The 17,821-nt window shown below is 33.5% G+C and overlaps 1 protein-coding gene across 4 annotated transcripts in view; it reads right to left on the bottom strand.

Moving 5' to 3' along the window:
- Positions 1-17,821, bottom strand: part of LOC150096530 (uncharacterized) — a 295,354-nt gene that overhangs the window by 59,662 nt on the left and 217,871 nt on the right. For all 4 annotated transcript variants that reach the window (XM_090408208.1, XM_090408206.1, XM_090408207.1 and 1 more), the window contains 2 exons: positions 12,709-12,759; positions 6,459-6,522 (listed from right to left, as the gene is read on the bottom strand). In XM_090408208.1, coding sequence (XP_090264334.1) covers positions 6,459-6,522; positions 12,709-12,759 — 115 coding nt within the window. The remainder of the gene's footprint in view (positions 1-6,458; positions 6,523-12,708; positions 12,760-17,821) is intronic.

Raw genomic sequence — 17,821 nt, 5'->3', positions numbered from 1 at the left:
ATAACTTTTAGTGTTTCATTCAGGGGTTAACAAGATTTGACATTCCCATTGCCAAATGGCATATCAGAATAATTTTGTAGATATTTACTTATCCATGTATTTTATAAACTGTATAAAGAATTGTCAAGTTACTAAATTATATGATATGTTTTGTTAATTTCTTAAAATATAATTGTGAATTCTGTAAAATATTGTGCACAAAGGCAAGTGGAAATAATCAGCTTAGGAAGGAGATAGCCTGGAGTTATGCACGTGTGTTGGGAAGAAAATGCCAAGTCATCGGAAACTCTACACCAGAGTACATATTAGCGCTAGTTGTTGCAAAGAAGTAATCTGCCATGCGCAGTGACGTAGAAAGAATGAAGAAAGCGGGGAATATAAAAACAGCTGCAGCGACTTAAATGCTCTCTCTCAGATATCTCTCATCTGGTAGTCTCATCGTGTCGTGATCGGAGACGTAGGAAGTCACTCGAAGGTCGGGAGGCCTTGTGGAAGCAGCCGTGGAAAACCAATGGTCATCGTGTAGCGAAGCGTAGATGTGTTCCTGATCCAGCAAAGGTCGTATCGGTGAGCCTCTAACCATGCCGAGCTAAGTGACCAGTGAATCAACTCTATAGCTTCCTCAAGAGATGGGCCATCCCCAAGACCGATGCCAAATCGATTTGATGAATGACACCTAAAGAGAACCAGACAAAAAAAAGTGCCACCAAGAAGCACATGGGAAAGGCCAAGTATGACCAAGTCCCTGGTAAGAGAGACCTTTGTTAATTTTGAATAATTGTGCCCGAAGAATTTGTGTTTCTTGTAGAAAGAACTATCTAAGTTGAAGCTTTATAAGTGAAAGAACTTTAGAAATTATCTATAGGAATTAGAGAGACTTTTAAGTGAAAATTGAAGGCCTATGTGAGACATTAGAAATGATATATTTAGTTGTGATTAATATGAGTTCCTTTAAGGAAAGAAATATGTGAAGGATTGTGTGTTTTTAAAATGAGTTAATTGTTCTAAATTAATCCCTTATGTACAGTGGGAGGTATAGTGTAATTAAGCTGAGAATTCTCAATTATTTGTGTAGTCAAAGTATGCTAGAAATAATTCTTTATTGTGTAATATTTGAACTTGACCAATTAAATGTTTTGTTAATTTAAACCATGGAATTGCCTGATTTATTTCCATTGTACCGCTCATTCAAATGCGAACCAAGGCGGGGACACATTTAAAGTAATACGGGCTACGACTGCAACGAATAGTAAAGTATAATTGAATAAGTGAATTGAGAGAATTAAGGTGTTTAGATCATTATTATAGTATGCCAAGCTGGGGAATAATTTCTTGACGTTACTCTGTCTAATTGTCTAGAACGCAGGGTGGCACAGTATAAAATAAATTTTCCCTGCATTCAAAAGGAAATCAACTCTACTTAAGATAAACGAATTGGTGCCCCCCCCCCCCCCCTTATGGCAAGCCCTTATTGTTTAAACCACATGTGCTAGTTAATAGCACACGTGGTTTAAAGTGCGATTGAACCAAATAGAAACTCAAAGACTATAATAAGTGTTAAATGTGTGTATACTTAGTTAAAAGTAGAACATTTGAGTAAGAACGTAGTTTGAACAAATAGAAGATAAATAATAGAAATAAAAGAAGTAAAATTAAGAAAAGAGGAATACTACACAAGACAGCCAGGTAAAAACTGATACTAAGATCAAATGAAGTATGCATACATGTGTAAAAAAAAGCACATGTGTGCATGTAATAAAAACATAAACAAACAGTATAGGTCTTAATAATAATTTCCCAGATTATTTGCATGGAGAATCCATCATTAAGGTTGAGATTTCAGCAATGTATTTCAGAACTTTCTTTAAAGAGATGCTCATATTTATGGGAATATCTATGTAGTAATTTGGCATCATTCCAAAGGTTCCTGTGGCTAGTATTAGTAATCCCATGTTCTGTTATGACTTTCTGAACATTACTGTACATTACCTCCAAGAAACAAAATATAGAAAGATGTTTCAGAAAGGCATATAGAAACAAAGCCTGTTTGCCCAAAGTAGAATAACTTCCAGTTGCATCAAACTAAACAGACTCCAGATAACAGCAAAGGTTGAATTTATTTTTAGAGATGGTATCATAGAGCTAATTGAATTAATAGGCTTGAAAGTTGTGAAATTGGATCTAAGTAATGTCCCTTTAACATTTTAAAGGGATGAAAAATGCACTCTGAAATGTCTTTAATGTATGAGATGGTAATTCTGTATGAGTTGATCTTGTAATAGAGGGTGGAGAAAAACAGTGGAGGTTCACGTTCGCTAGTGAACTTGATACAGGAGTACAAAGAGTATCCCCCCCCATTGAACTGAAGTAATTCTGACTTTGAATGGGACCAGACCACAAAGATATCAACAAATTACAGCTATATACAAAGTTGAGGAAAAACTGTGTGAAATTTGTTTTTCTAGATGCTCCATATAAATAAACAGTTCAAGCTGATGAGATAGGACTAACCCGCTGCTGCTCCTTCAATTTGCATGAATTTTTCTGCAATGATGGTGAAGTTAAATAAGTTAACCATGTCTTCAGGGGAAATCAGATTAAGAAAACCTGGAGAGCCTCTTGTAATGGGATGTTGATACATAGGAGGGAGACTACCTAAATCATCTGAACCTTAACTGCTATGACTATATGCCAATCTCCTCAGAAGTGATTACTATTAACTGTTCATAATTTATTTTTTAATTATTTTATTTTATCTATGCAACTTTTATGATTGTTCCTTGGAACTCTAATAGTATAATTCTATCAACTCAGTTGTGACCAAGCCATAAGGTCTTAAGCACATGATCATGTTTTGAATGTAGTTAGCAATCTTTCTCCCTGATGTCCATATTATGCTGGATGAAATATATTGGAGTTTTGAATAAAATTCTATATTCTTCTAGGTATAAAGATGTTCTCTTAATATCCCATATGGGACCTAAGGCAACTGATGTGAAGTCCAGCCTCTATATACAAGTATATATAATACTTGTATATAATATATAATAATAAGTAAATATATAATAAGTATATACAAGTATACAAGCCATGAAGATACTTCAGGTGCAAAATTTGCTTACACTTGGATAAAGGATTAAACAAGAATATAATTTCTTGGCAGAGTTAATTTAATTTGTAACTGAGTGAAAGGACTTTCTACATCTATCTCTAATTCAGAGAATTTTAATAATAAGGCGAGATCTTTTTGCTACTTATATATGGGATATAACATTAATTCAACCTTGCATCTCTTCTGGGTTTGGTTACCACTGATCTCAATAAAGGTTGCATAACAGTGTTGTTATTTGTAAAAAAGTTTTATTATAAAAAAAGTAACTTTTTTGTTTATTTAAATCCTGCTGGCTGTAGGCATTTGTAATTTTTATAAATTAAATTCTTATCATCAATTGCACCTTTTGTAAAACAGGCTGCCAGTGGTATCAGATTTCTGTACTGCTATCTAGGTATGTGTCCTGGTTGACTGAGTGGTTAGCGTATCTGCTCTCTAGCCAAAAGGCTGCAGGTTCGAATCCTGCTGCGGGCATGGATGTTTGCGATTGTCTGTGGAAATATTAGTTGTGGTGGTAGGCAGTAGATGGCGTTTGTGTAGATGATGGTAGGTGAGGTTCGTTGTAGTTGGTGAATTGAGTGGTGGAGTAGGTGTCCTCCCTCGATGAGTCTTTGAACTCCCTGGAGGTGTCATGTAATCATAATAATGTATTTTGCTATGATAATTCTCACTTATTCTCGACAACCAATCTCAACTACAAGAATAATTAAGTAAATTGAGTCTTCACACCTCTACAAATATAAAAAAAAATAGTTTAATAATAATAAGATGCATTTTTTTAAAAAAAAATGTACAATTTTCTGATCTTTACTTCAACAACAGAAACTTGTCTTAAAATCTAACAAGATGATTAAACAAATCAAATCTTATCTGGACCCATAATATGCCATCTAAAAAGGACACCTGTTCTCTCAAACTCAGCTGTGCTTCCAATAAAAACTGAACGAAACAGTTTCTTTATCTCTTCAGCAGAAATAGTTCCTTTCCTGGAAACCACTTTTCTTTTAAAAAATCTCGAAAATAATAGTAGATTTGCTATATATAGTAAGAGATGTGAAAATTTCAGACTAGACAAAATCCTCAAATTCAAACACTGTTTAGTGTTTCTCCTTTAATGGCTACTAGAAAAATCACACAAATGTGATTTTTCTAGTAGCCATTTAGTACTTTTAGTACCATAGTAGTACTTTTCTTCTTCCAGATTTACAATCTTTTCCCTCTTCCTATATGAAGGATTTTTAAGGAAAAATTGTCCAACACTTAAATATCAACTTGCTATAACTATCTCAGAAACATCCATTACTGTACTAATGGAACATTGAATATCCAATCCAATACACATTTCTCTATGTAAATGAGAAACTTCATTTATCAAGTTCCAAAGTTTCTATAAATTTCTTCCACGACTGTTATTCCAATGTTACAATTATTGTTGTAACATAATAACTAAACTTCCAAACCATCTTTCTTTCTGAAAGACTGCAACTCATGGAACTTTTTTCTCACTTGTTCTGAAAACTCTTCCACATCATGACGTATCTGTATCTCTCTCTCCATTACTCAGCCGTTCACTAGTTACCATGTTCTTTTTGCTCATACATGCTCTGGCAAGCATGATACTTCCAGTTCCGGTCATGAAGTGAGGGAAACTGTTGCCGTTACATGTTATTTTAAATGGCACTTTGCTTCAAAGTGGTAAAAACTCACATTTTCAGTCAACTAAGTAAGTCTTTTTTAACGTAGTAGCCTAGTTGTGAGGATACTTCACATGCAAACTATGCTTACACTTGGATAAACGATTGATTAAAAAAGCATTTTTAATTTGTAAGTGAAAACTTTCTACAAAAGATATGAGAAAATATATCAAATACTATAAATACATGAAAGTCAGTAGTAATATTACTATAAGAAACTAATTCTTCTTCTTCCTGTACCTTTTCCCATCTATTTGAAGTTAGCCTTTCACATGATGCGACCTTATGCATGTGCAATCCCAACTGACTTGTCGCAGAGCCTGACATTGCTGGGGGGGGGAGTATTTTTTTGCCTATAGGAGTGTGTGTGAGGCTGGTTTGCCTGTTCTGAAGGATAAAAAACCCAGAGTTTCTGGGAGGGAAAACCCTCCACCTCCATGTGAGACTGGCTAACTCATCTTTAGTTGAAAGAGACCAAATAAAGAATCCTCACGTCTTGGATGGGAATCGAACCCAGGTCTTTCTGACTAAAGGGCTTCATTTATACCGACTGAGCTACGGAGGCTACTATAAGAAACTAATTATTCTAAGAAAAATAAAACAGATAAAAATCACTAATTTCACATGAGAACTAGATACGATGAACTCTTACTACATAACCTTGATCCAGACTTCCACATATATATATATATATATATACATAAAACCCTTAGCCCACCCATAGAACAATGTACTATAAGTAGTTTACACCTATAGTACATTGCTCTATGGGTGGGCTAAGGGTTTTATATATCAGTGAAGACTATGAAAGTGCATTAAGATGTGTAAAATTAAAAAAATTAACTGTCAACAATTCAGGTTATATCCATCTCACAAGAAGGTCACTTCATTAACTATTAGTGAAGACTATGAAAGTGCATCAAGATCTTAAAGCACATTAACACATAATTCATTCATTTTATGTGATACCCATCCATGAAGGGGTGGGTATCATATAAAAAATGAATTATGTGTTAATGTGCTTGAAGATCTTGATGCACTTTCATAGTCTTCACTAATAGTTAATGAAGTGACCTTCTTGTGAGATGGATATAACCTGAATTGTTGACAGTTAATTTTTTCCCCCTCCTCCCTCTCCTACATAACAATAGAATAGAAAATGTGCAGCTGCATAATTTGGGTATTGAATATTAAGACTGCCTTTCAGCCAACACAATGAAGGTACCAAATGCTGAAACAGAATTATTTTATTATATAAGTCAAGTGGATATTAGATCCAGCATTATTTTATAATTTTCAATTAATGCTGTCTGTTTCTTTGGTTTCTGTCACTTATATGACAATTAAAAACTTGTGCCAATTCAATTTGCTTGTTTCAATCTACCCAATACATTATTATCACTTAGATGTTGCACTGGGTCAAGAAAATATTCTTTACTGTGTTGTCACATTCTGTAATGTTAATGAGAAAAGTATTTACAATTTCTCAAATTTCTTTTGAATACATTAAGTTGTAAGCAATATAGATATACAATCACATCATCATTCATATATAGTAAGCATTCATCATATTTATTTTTTAACACCACCCCATAGTTTTCTGTAAAAATAGTTAATTATTGCTTGAATTTAGCAAATATTTATGCACGTACCTGGAGTGATAAGTTTTGATTCTGGTCTTTTACCTTTGGGAGTTAGCCTAATTTTGCTCTGATCCTACATTGGAAAAACATTTTAAATGAATAAAAATAACAAATGTAACGTACTATTTCACTCATGTGTCCTTCCTTCAAAAATCTGTGTAATTTTCAATATATATATATATCTTTAAAGAGCAGACCTCTAAATTTGAAAGTTCACTCAAATGCCAGACAATTTAATACACTGCACCCTCACTTATCAAGGATTTGAACAGCATGAACCACATGTGGTCTCAAGAGGAGGCTTTTGGCTTTCTGTAATTCTTGGTGCACACTAGGTTAATTTTATATAGGCTCCCAACCTTCTATGGATCATAAAAACATAACAGTAGAAACTTTTTGTGCTTGGACCATGAAAATCAGTAAAGCAATCAAATATAGAAGTGCACTTAGAATTTTAATTTATGTCTATTTCATCAATGATAGGTGATAATTGAAATTTTCTATGTGGAACTTTGAATAAGATTAAAATTATAATGAATGGGATTAATAGCAATGTAAACACAACTTGTGAAAAATAATACACCGACAAATCTGAAATTAATCTATTGCTAACAATGGATTGAACCAGGTTTTAGTGCAAACACAAAATAGATATCCATGGTTGCAGGACACTGAAATATATCTTACTGTGCAATTAATACTGTTTTATTAGTAAAGAAATTCAAAAGTCCTCCAATTCCAGGATTAGAAATTTAGTCCATAAAATAGTTAAAACAATTTTGTTTCACACATCTTCTGAGTTACAAAAATGTGAAATATGTTTCTGTACAGAAAAAAAAACAAACAATTTTTGGATTAAGAGACTAAATTATCATTATGAAGCACAGCAAGTTATATAGCTGACTTCCTAAACTGATTTTCCAGTCTTCTGACCCTGACTGAAGCTTAACTGCTTCTTTTTCAACATGATAATGCAAGGCCACACACGAGTGCCTTCACTTCAACAGTATATAACTACCAAAGAGATTTTTGGAACATTCTCCCTACAGCATGGACTAGGCTTCATTGGATCTCCATTCTGAAAATAACCAACAGATAACAGCAAAGGTGAGAAAATGATTTTGAAAACAACCTCAAAGGTTTTAGAAGTACTTTAAAAAACCTTACGCGATAGATAAAATGTATTGAAAGGAATGTAGATTATGTTAAGAAATTGTGTTAAGAAATTTTCATAAATAATAAAATAGAGATTAAACTATTTTAATATATGCTCCCCCCCCCCACTAATTTCATTACATTTTAAAAATGTAATGAAATTAGTAGGGGGGGGGGGAGCATAAGCAAATGCTTATACAAACCATTTTTTTTTGTAATAGGAGAAATTAAAATAAGATTAATGAACACAAAGAAAGTAATAGGCAAAAGTAGAATGTATAACATAAACTTAAAAAAAAATGGAAACTAAAATTAAATATTATTATTATGTGACACCTCCAGGGAGTCCAAAGACTCATTGAGGGAGGGCACCTACTCTATAGCTCTGTCTCTGCCACTCAATTCACCAACTACACCAATGCCATGTACTACCCACCACCACCACTAATATTTTTACAGACATCACAAACATCCATGCCCAGTGGAATTCAAACCTGCAGCCTTTGGTGGAAAGCAGATGAGCTAACCACTTGGCCAACCAGAATATGCAGTAGCGGTTAAAAATAGACATGAAGTTCTTACTCAGACAAGACAGAATGTGAAGAATTCAGAAGCACAGAAGAAATATGTTCTGGTATTAAAAATATATAACATGATGCTGCAGAAAAAAATACTAGGAGTGCATAGAAGAAAAGACAAAGAATGGATATCTTCACACACAAAACTCAAAATTGAACAAAGAAAAGGAATTAAAAAAAAAAAAAATACAAGATAAGAATATTAGCTTACAAGAGAATGAAGTACATCAAGCGATTAAGAAAATGTAAGAAAAGATAAGAGTTTATTGAAAAAAACCTACTGAATGAGGAGCAGAAATTGCAGCTAATAGAGGCGATATTAAACATTATATAATATTATTATTATTTAACATCTCCAGGGAGTCCAAAGACTCATCAAGGGAGGGCATCTGCTCTACAATTCTGTCTCCACCACCACTAGTATTTCCACAGACAATCACAAACATCCATGCCCATGGCAGGATTCAAACCAGCAGCCTTAACAGCCTTAATAATTTGAACCCGCAGCCTTAATATTACAAGAACAATGACAGGCAAGAAAAGAAGAAGAGGAGATATTATTAAAGACAAACCAAGAAATAAAATAAACAATAATAAAAAGAAATTAGAAAGATGGATAAAATACTTCAGAGATAATGAATAGAGAAAAACCTGAAAAAGAAATTCAAATACCAGAAAGAAAAGAAAAAACTTAAAAATAGACAAAAAAAAAAAAAAAGAAGAAAAAAAAAGTGAAATACAAAAAGAACTAAATGAATGTAAAAATGGAAAAGCAGCTTGCATAAGTGATATACCAAATGAACTATTAAAAGCAGATATAGATTTAACAGTGAATATACTCAATTTCTTAACCAAATTTGGATGCAGGAAGAATAGCAGATGAATAAAACACTGGGGAACTGATCAAAATACCAAAAAAAGGAGAGATTGCAATAATTGGGGAGGAATATCATTATTAAACACAACAAGTAAAATACTAACAAGAATAATATTAGAAAAAAAAAAAAAAAAAAAAAAGAAATAGACCAAAAACTAAGACAAACACAAGCAGTATTTAGAGCCAACAGGTCATGTATAGATCAAATAGCAACACTAAGAATAATAATAGAACAGGGAATAGAATGGCAGTCAAATCTTTATATAAATTTTTTTTTTATTTCCAAAAAGCATTGACAGAGAAGCGATATGGAAATTAATGTCATATTATGATATACCATGTAAGATTATCAACACAGTGAAGGATAATACAATTTCACACACAATAGAGAACTTTCAGAAAAGTTCGAAATTAAAACAGGAGTTAGACAAGGATGCATTCTCTCCCCCAACAAAATTTCTTATTCTTCTAGACTGGGTTATGAGAGAGAAATGCCATGAAAAACACAAAAGGAATATAGTAAAATTTAATAAAAACAGCTACATGACTTGGATTTTGCAGGTCATGATGATATTTTGCAGCCCTGACTGTTGGATTAAGAATAAAATTAAAACAAAATAATGAAAATAAATAATAAATGAAAGAGAGTACTAGATGGCCAAATTTTAGAAACAGTGCAGAAATCAAACCTTCAGTCCACCCACAGTATGAATGCAAATGTACCATATGTTTAAATCTTTCAAGGTTGTATTCTCACACAAATTACTGACCTTTGTGTTGTTCTCCAGTGGGTTGAGTTTAATTCTCATTAAATTCAGTGCTACCAAATTGAAAAAGCATAGTGTCCTTTTCTGTGCAAGACACTACTTCTCACATGTATTAGTTCAGCACTGTATAAATCTCAAATCATATGGACTTTAGAATACTGTTTTAATATTTGGGATGATGCACTGAAGTCCCCTCCCCCCCACTTTCTAGCTGGCAAGGGTGGGTTGTTTTATGAACAAAGCAACTAAGGTCTAGGATATTATGTCAGTTGTAGTAACATAGTTAATTTCTTTGTGAAGTTTCTATGAAGGCAGCTGGAATGAAGTGCAAAAAATGTAGTTACTTAAACACTTATGATGGTAAACAGGTCATCAATTGTCTATGAAACTGCCTTCGAAAATCAGTTCATGTTCTTTTTTGCAAATATTGAGGAACACAGTGCTGCCATAGATCATTAATTTAACTAATTATATTATTACAGCAGCAGCAATATTTCATTTATTTATTTTTTTTTGTGAATGAAATCACACTGATGATGTATTAATATAGTATTCTCACCGTTTGTATGTTTCTCCTTGGCATTTTGCCAAGAATAGTCGATTCATGCTGAAGGGGAGAAAGAAATGAAGGATGTACGAATTGGCCGCCAACATGCTAAATCACGTGCTTTCTTGTCTGTCGTTATACTAGTAGTAGCTTGATTTTTGTTGTCGCCTTTTTGCATTTTTTTATTATTAATTTGTATGATGGATCCAGTACAGTCAACAAGTTCTGTTGTTAAACGTTTCAGTAGCTCTTGCAAAAGAATATTGAATAATGTGCTGATATTCTGCGAAAAAGAATCGTCAGAAGGCCGTCTCCTTGTTCCCCTTTCTCAAGTCATAAAACGTGCAAGTGCAATTGCAGGCGTATCAGGGTCGACTGTTAAAAGAATTGGTAGGGAATCAAAAGGTGAAGGTAACCAAAATTTAAATCTTCTAAAAAAAAAAGCGCCAGAGAAAGAAAATATTGAAATTGTAGCTTTGAATGATTTTCATGTAGACGTTATAAGAAGAACTATTCACGAATTTTATGTGGTCGAGAAAAGAGTCCCAACTGTTCTGAAATTGATTCCTGTGTTTAAAGAAAAAATTAATTTTTCTTGGAAAAGAGAAACTTTAAGGAAAATACTTCATAAAATCAGATTTTGTTTTAAAAAGTTCCAGAATAAAAGGAAACTTATCATGTAGCGAAGTGACATTGTTTTATCTAGAACAGCGTATTCGAGAGCAATAAGACGTTTCAGGGAGGAGAAAAGACTGATTGTGTATCCAGATGAAACTTGGATTGATAGTAATTTAACTTATGGAAAATGTTGGCAGTCTAAAGAAGAATGTGGAGTGCTACAAACCGGAAATGCCTCGCAGTGCATAATAATTTTGTGTGCGGGTGGAGAAATGTTTTTTTTTTTTTTTTTACTGAATTCAAACTTACTATACAAAGCCAATTCAACTACTGGAGATTACCATGGGCAAATGAATTCTACGATCTTCGAAAAGTGGGCAGAAGAAAAACCGATTCCAAACCTTCCTAAAAATGCTGTTGTTATAATTGATAATGCTTCATATCACTATTCGATTAAACAAAGTTCCAAATTGGTCTAATAAGAAGCAAGTTCTTATAGATTGGCTCTCTGCAAATAAAATTTCTCATTCCCCAGATGTGCAAAAAATTGAATTGCTTAATTTGGTCAAAAGAAACTCACCCACAACTAAACTATTTAAATTCGACACGATGCTCAAAGAGCATGGATTTCTAGCTTTGAGGCTACCACCATATCATTGCAATATTAATGCTATTGAGTATGTTTGGGCATAAGTGAAAAGTTTCATTTGCCATCGCAACGTAACTGGGGATATTGACATGTCGAAACTTTTTAAGCTTTCAGAACAGGCAATTGAAAGTATTACAGCTCAAAACTGAGGAAAATATTGCTCTCATGTCACCTCATTGGAAAATATGTATTGGGACAGAGATGGAATTATCGAAGAATTATGCAAACCTTTGGTGATCAGTTTAAGTGAAAGTGATGTCGATTCAGACACCGATTCAGATGACTCTGAAGATTAAAAGGATTTGATAATGGTATTTTTTTTCAACATTTTTTTTGCATGGGTTTGTGAAAAGAGTCACAAGTCATAAATAATTAATTGGTTTAGGACATTAAAGTGTCTCAGTTCTCTCAACTCTAAGTTTAGAATATCTAAGTTCATTTGAAAAAATTTCTGTTTTTCTGTATAATTATTCTTATTTTATAGAAAACTTTCTTAAAAATAAACTTAGTTAAATTTTTGTTTTATGCTATATCTTTTTTAATTTTGTTAATACTCTACATACATTTTTCCAACTGTTATACAAGCAAAATAGTTACACTTTAAAAACAGCAATGTTCGTAAAAGAAAAGCTAAATTTTCCGACCTGTAATAATAAACAAACTCATCCCAGTAGACAGATTGATTGCCCTATTATCGGAATGGATTCTCCTTTTTCTGACATGCGCAGAAGTGTCGAAGGATCTCTAATCGGTGGGCGAACTATAATTTATTTACTAAAGAACTATCTGTACATGCTATATTACTAAGGATTTTACATTCGCATCTGAATTTTTAGATTACCATTTTCATCACAACTAAAAATACAGTAAACATAAAATAACCTCTTTTTACAATTTTCCTGTGCAATTTTGGTATCATTAATTATTAAAACAGCAGTCTATATGTTGTCTATGAGTTGTTATGTATGCATGTTAGAAATAAAGTTTTAGAAAGTATAAAATTGTTCAAGTAAGAAAAATGAACACATTTTAAGTTTAGGTTGCATTTTTAAAAAAGTTTAATCTTACCTTTTTGATGTGATATTTCTTGTCATGAGGTATAACTTCTTTTTTTGTTTGCTAAATTAAAAAAATAAAAAATAGTGTTAAATAATATTTTATTACCAAACCAACACAAAACTTCGCAATGTCTCCCAGAAAATTAATGCATTCTGTGCATCATAATTTTCTGACATTTTCCTCAGCTGGATTATCAGATATTATGCTAGCCCAACACAGTACTTCATTCGATTCATCTTATCACTATGTAATCAAATCTAATATTCTAAATCATTCCTATAGTTTGGTCTCCCTTTTTTTTTTGGTCTTACTCCAGGTTTTTTTCCTATCATCTAATAAATTCAATCAATTATATGCTCATTTTCACCCTTCCCCATTCTATTAAAATAACCACACATCTTAGAATAGTGCTACTTAACCATTCTTGAATATTAATATTGTACAGCTCTTTTCATATATCTTCATTTTCAATATTATTCTGCCATTCATGTAATCCATTATTTAATTTTTCTCACAACTATCTGTAATCTCCGCTCTCTGTTGCTAACCCAGATTCAAAAAGTGAAACTGGTTATAACAGACTGCCTTGTATATTGCTTGTTTAGTAATATGGCTAATTTCTCTCTCTCTCATTCCATATCAATTTATTCACCTGGTTTACAAACTTTATTCCATTGTCTATTTCCATACTTAATTTGCCATCACCACAAAAAGCTAAAGTATATAATTTATTTTATAGGTTCACTGTTGTACATTCTTGCTATAACAAAGATAAACTGACTTGCAATAATAAACCACTGAAAAGTTCTGACCAAAGTACCACGGGCACAGTGTTATACTATACTCAAGAAAATTCACTACAGTATACTATCCACTATAACAAATTATTACAGTCTCGACAAGTTTGGCATAGTTAGAATGGACTGATGTTTTTGTTTCATCAATCCCAATTTCTGTTTACTCTATCTCCCTTCAGTAAAGTAGCTACTGTACTTGTGAAAATGCATTGATAACCTCGAGCAGTGAAAGCATTACTGGCAAAACATTCTGCTAAATCAGATCATTGGAAGCCAAGCTCAAATTGCTCGGCAACCAGCACTGAAATAAAAATGTACCCTCCCCTGATAACACCAACAAACTCTAATCTCATTGCTTCAACAGTACATAACTTGACTGGAGCCAAAAATATAAAGTTCAATGCCATCATCTAATTTTCACACAGAAATTGATGAATCCTAAAGGATGAAATCACTGAGCTAGCGGGAGAATGGAATTTCGATCCCAGAAAAATCATCAAGTACTACCATTTCAGACTCACGAATGAAAGAAAGGATGAAATAAACTTCCAGCACCTCATGAAAGTGACCTGCGACATATAGATGAGCACATCAAATTTAATAGTGGTAGTGGTAAACAAGTTGAGAGGCAATCATTCCAAATCATGCATACAGCGGTGAATTCTCCATGCTAGCTGCACAAGCTCATTGATTGAGAAAGAAGTAATATCTATTTGTTAATACATGCATGCATTTATAAGCATTCCCTTTAGGTTTTTATTTTTGTAGACAGAAGACGTTTTAAGCTTGCGTGGCAATAATTGAGCTTTGCGTTGTGTATCGAAGGCCGACACTAGTCAAACTACCTTCGCTTACTCGGTTGTGGGAGCATCCAGATCCTCGCTTCGGTACTGTGATTTCATGCATGCGCATAGCCATTTCTGCTCCCTCCACGTCATCTCACCCTGTTACTTAAACATGGGCCATACGCAGTCAAAGTAGCTTCAGCCAGCCTTTACAAGTGTATCCATGTTGCTTGGGAAAATTAAGTTATAACCAACTTTTTATGACAATGTTATTGACCAGTTCATAAAGAAGAACTGTAGGGTAGAATTTGTATTCAAGTACTAAATTGAAAAAGATAGAATATCATTTGTAAATGAATATTGTATTTGTATGATTAAATGTACATAAATTTCTAAATACAGGTAACCCTTGTATAATGTGGCACTTATACAACGTGGTCTAAAATTGTAGTAACCTTTGTTGAACACAGTACTTATCCAACACGATTCCTATAAAAACACTGTCTACAATTGCATTAACCATTTATCTTTTCATATGTTTTTCACCGCGAGACTTAAAAATCAAATTTTATATTCGTTAAATTTGTGTCTGCCTGTATCCTGCATGTAATTATAAGTAGCGAATTTATATTAGGGGAAAATACCCTTTAGCACGCATGTATCTCAATTGTTTACGTTATAAAATGTTTATTGCTGAAAATTGTCCTCGTTTCTGCCAGGAAAGAAAGTGCATTAAAAATCATAAGTGTGTTCATCTCAAGCTGAGCACTATTTTCTGGTGAGTTACAAACAATATGTAATGCTTGCTTTTTTGTGTAAAAAATAATTTTTATAGTAATGGTCACAAACTGCAACGAAAGGAAAAAACCAAGATTGAAAACAAAATTAATTTCTAAATTATACATATCTGGTCATAAAATACTTGAAAATGAGACTTTTTGTGGTTATGAGACCATTTATTAATATAATCATGCCGACTAGTTTCGCTAGCGACTGTCTAGCTTTGTCAAGGCTGAACGGTACACACAAAAAAATATGAGAGAATACAGAAACGTTGCTAACTTTTAGGCAGTTAAGTTTGAAACTATGCGTGCATGTGTTGAGAAGCTTCAGTCAGTATCATGGATATATGTTGTATGCACACATGTTACATGATTTTTTGCATATTGTAGTTCCGTTAAACTGAGTGAGTTTATTAAGTTTTTCCATATATCTTTCAGTACGGCACCCTGATTTCTGTTGAGGTTGTTACCGGTTCTTAATACCACTGCCACTTCCTTCAAAATTCTGTAACCGTAATCATCATCCAAATACAGCATAGAGCTATTTTCCCAGTCAACTGCATGGTCGGAAATTGCAAAGTGATGTACTAAGCCTGAGGAGACTGTCCTGTTGTGATTGACATCCCCAACATGCTCCATTTGTCTGATTTCCAGGTTTCTTGAAGTTTGCCCAATACATGAGAGGCCGCACGTACATGGAATTCTATAAACACCTGGATATTTGAAAAATGGTACACTGTCTTTAAGAGATCTTAATACTTGTCTGATGGTAGTGGTAGGCTTAAATACCACTCTGATGTTATGAGATTTTAACATTCTCGCTAATCTTGAAGAGACTGAATCTACATAAGGGATGACTACTGTAGAAACGTACTGGGTAACTGTTCCTTGTTGTTGGAGGTTGTCTTTATACAGGAACTTGTTGATGATGTTTGTAGGAAACCATTCTGCGATAGTGTTACAGCAATTTGAGAAAGTTCTGTCTGTACCTCTTCTTCGTCTGAAATAAACTTTTTGGCTCTGTTCCATAACGTGTGAATGATGCTATGTTTTTGTGATCTATGATGGTTGGAAGAATAATGTAAATAACGTCCAGTATCTGTAGGATTTCTGTATATAGAAAGTTTAACATTATTCTCCTGCCTTTTCACCATTATGTCTAGGAAAGGGAGTTGTCTGTTTTTTTTCAACTTCTAGAGTAAATTTAATCTTGTTGTGAAGAGAGTTTATTCTCTCTAAAAACACCTGTAGGTTTTCCATGTTTTCATTCCAAACGATGAAAATATCATCAATGTATCTCCACCATATTGATGGTTTAGGTATAATTTTGGTAAAAATTCCATTTTCCAACTTTTTCATGAATAGGTCTGCACAAGTTGGTGACAGTCGGCTACCCATTGCTAGGCCTTCCAATTGTTGGTAAACTGTGTAATGTCTGTAGGGAAGAGATCTTTAATAATGTTAACGACCTCCTCCACTGGAACATTCGTAAATAAAGATACTATATCCAGGATGGCCATTATGTCCATTTGTGATGTCTTGACATACTTCAGTTTCTCTGCAAATTTTTGAGAATTCTTAATATGACTCTGTTTGTCTAATTTTCCTTTTAGCAAGTTGGCAAGGTGTTTAGCCAATAGGTATGTAGGGGAGGATTCTGCCATCTACAATCGGACGCAGTGGAACACTCTCCTTATGCACTTTGGGTGCACCATAAACGCTAGGAGTTATAGGATGTGCAGATTTGAGTTTTCTTTTTAATTCCTCAGGCCAACCAGTTATATTTCTGATAAGCAGGTTTGTTTCGTGGTGGTTTGTCATGATAGGATTTTTCTTTAGTATTTTATACGTAGAACTCTCTGACAGAAGATTGTTTATCTTAGTGAAATGGTCTTTTGAGTTTAGAATGACTGCGGAGTTCCCCTTGTCAGCTATAGTAATGATCATCTCTTTGTTGTTTCGTAAGTTACGAATGGCCTTCCTATCGTATGGAGTAGTGTTCTGTTTGGGTTGTTTTGCTGTTGCAAGGATAATTGTGGTCTGGAATCTAATATCGTTAGCTGCAGCATCTGGGAGAGGAAGGAAGCCTTTTTCAATTCCACAAATGAAGTCCAATTTTGGAATGAAATTAGGGGTGATAAAGAAGTTGAACCTTTCTTTAGGATGTCAGATTCTTGTTTGGTAATGCCGTGATCCGACATGTTGAAGATCACTTTGTCATCTGGGAGGTTGTTATAAGAATGGTATTTTTTCTTATACAGTTCTTCAAATTTTTTAATTTGGTTCATCTTGCTGTTTGAAATATCGTCAAAATGGTTCCGGCAATTAAGGTCAATAATATTTAGTTCATACCTGATGTGTTGTATCCTTTCTCAAATTAGCGCCAAAGAAGCTTTGTTGTAGATACTTTTGGCACGTTTAGATTGAATATATCCTTTAATTATTAAGAACTTTGGGATGAATGAAAAATCTCTGCATCTCTTCAGAAATGTAAAGTGGTTCAATAACTTAGCCTTCCTGCATTTCTCTTTTTCGAGGCAGCGTACTTTGTGTTTCATCTGTCTATTTAAATTATACATATTTGGTCATAAAATATGTCCATTTGTGATGAGACTTTATTAATATATATATAAAGTACCGATGGTACTTTATTAATATAATCATGCCTACCAGTTTCGATAACGACCGCCTAGCTTTGTCAGGCTGAACGCTACACACACAAAAAAATATGAGAGAATACAGAAACATTGCTAACTGT

This window comes from Typopeltis vanoorti, chromosome 18, assembly GCF_054136105.1.
Source record: "Typopeltis vanoorti isolate ZY-2024b chromosome 18, IOZ_Tvanoo_1.0, whole genome shotgun sequence".
NCBI lineage: Eukaryota > Metazoa > Arthropoda > Arachnida > Uropygi > Thelyphonidae > Typopeltis > Typopeltis vanoorti.
Note: the sequence above shows the minus strand (reverse complement) of the source record. Positions and strands in the feature narration are given on the sequence as shown.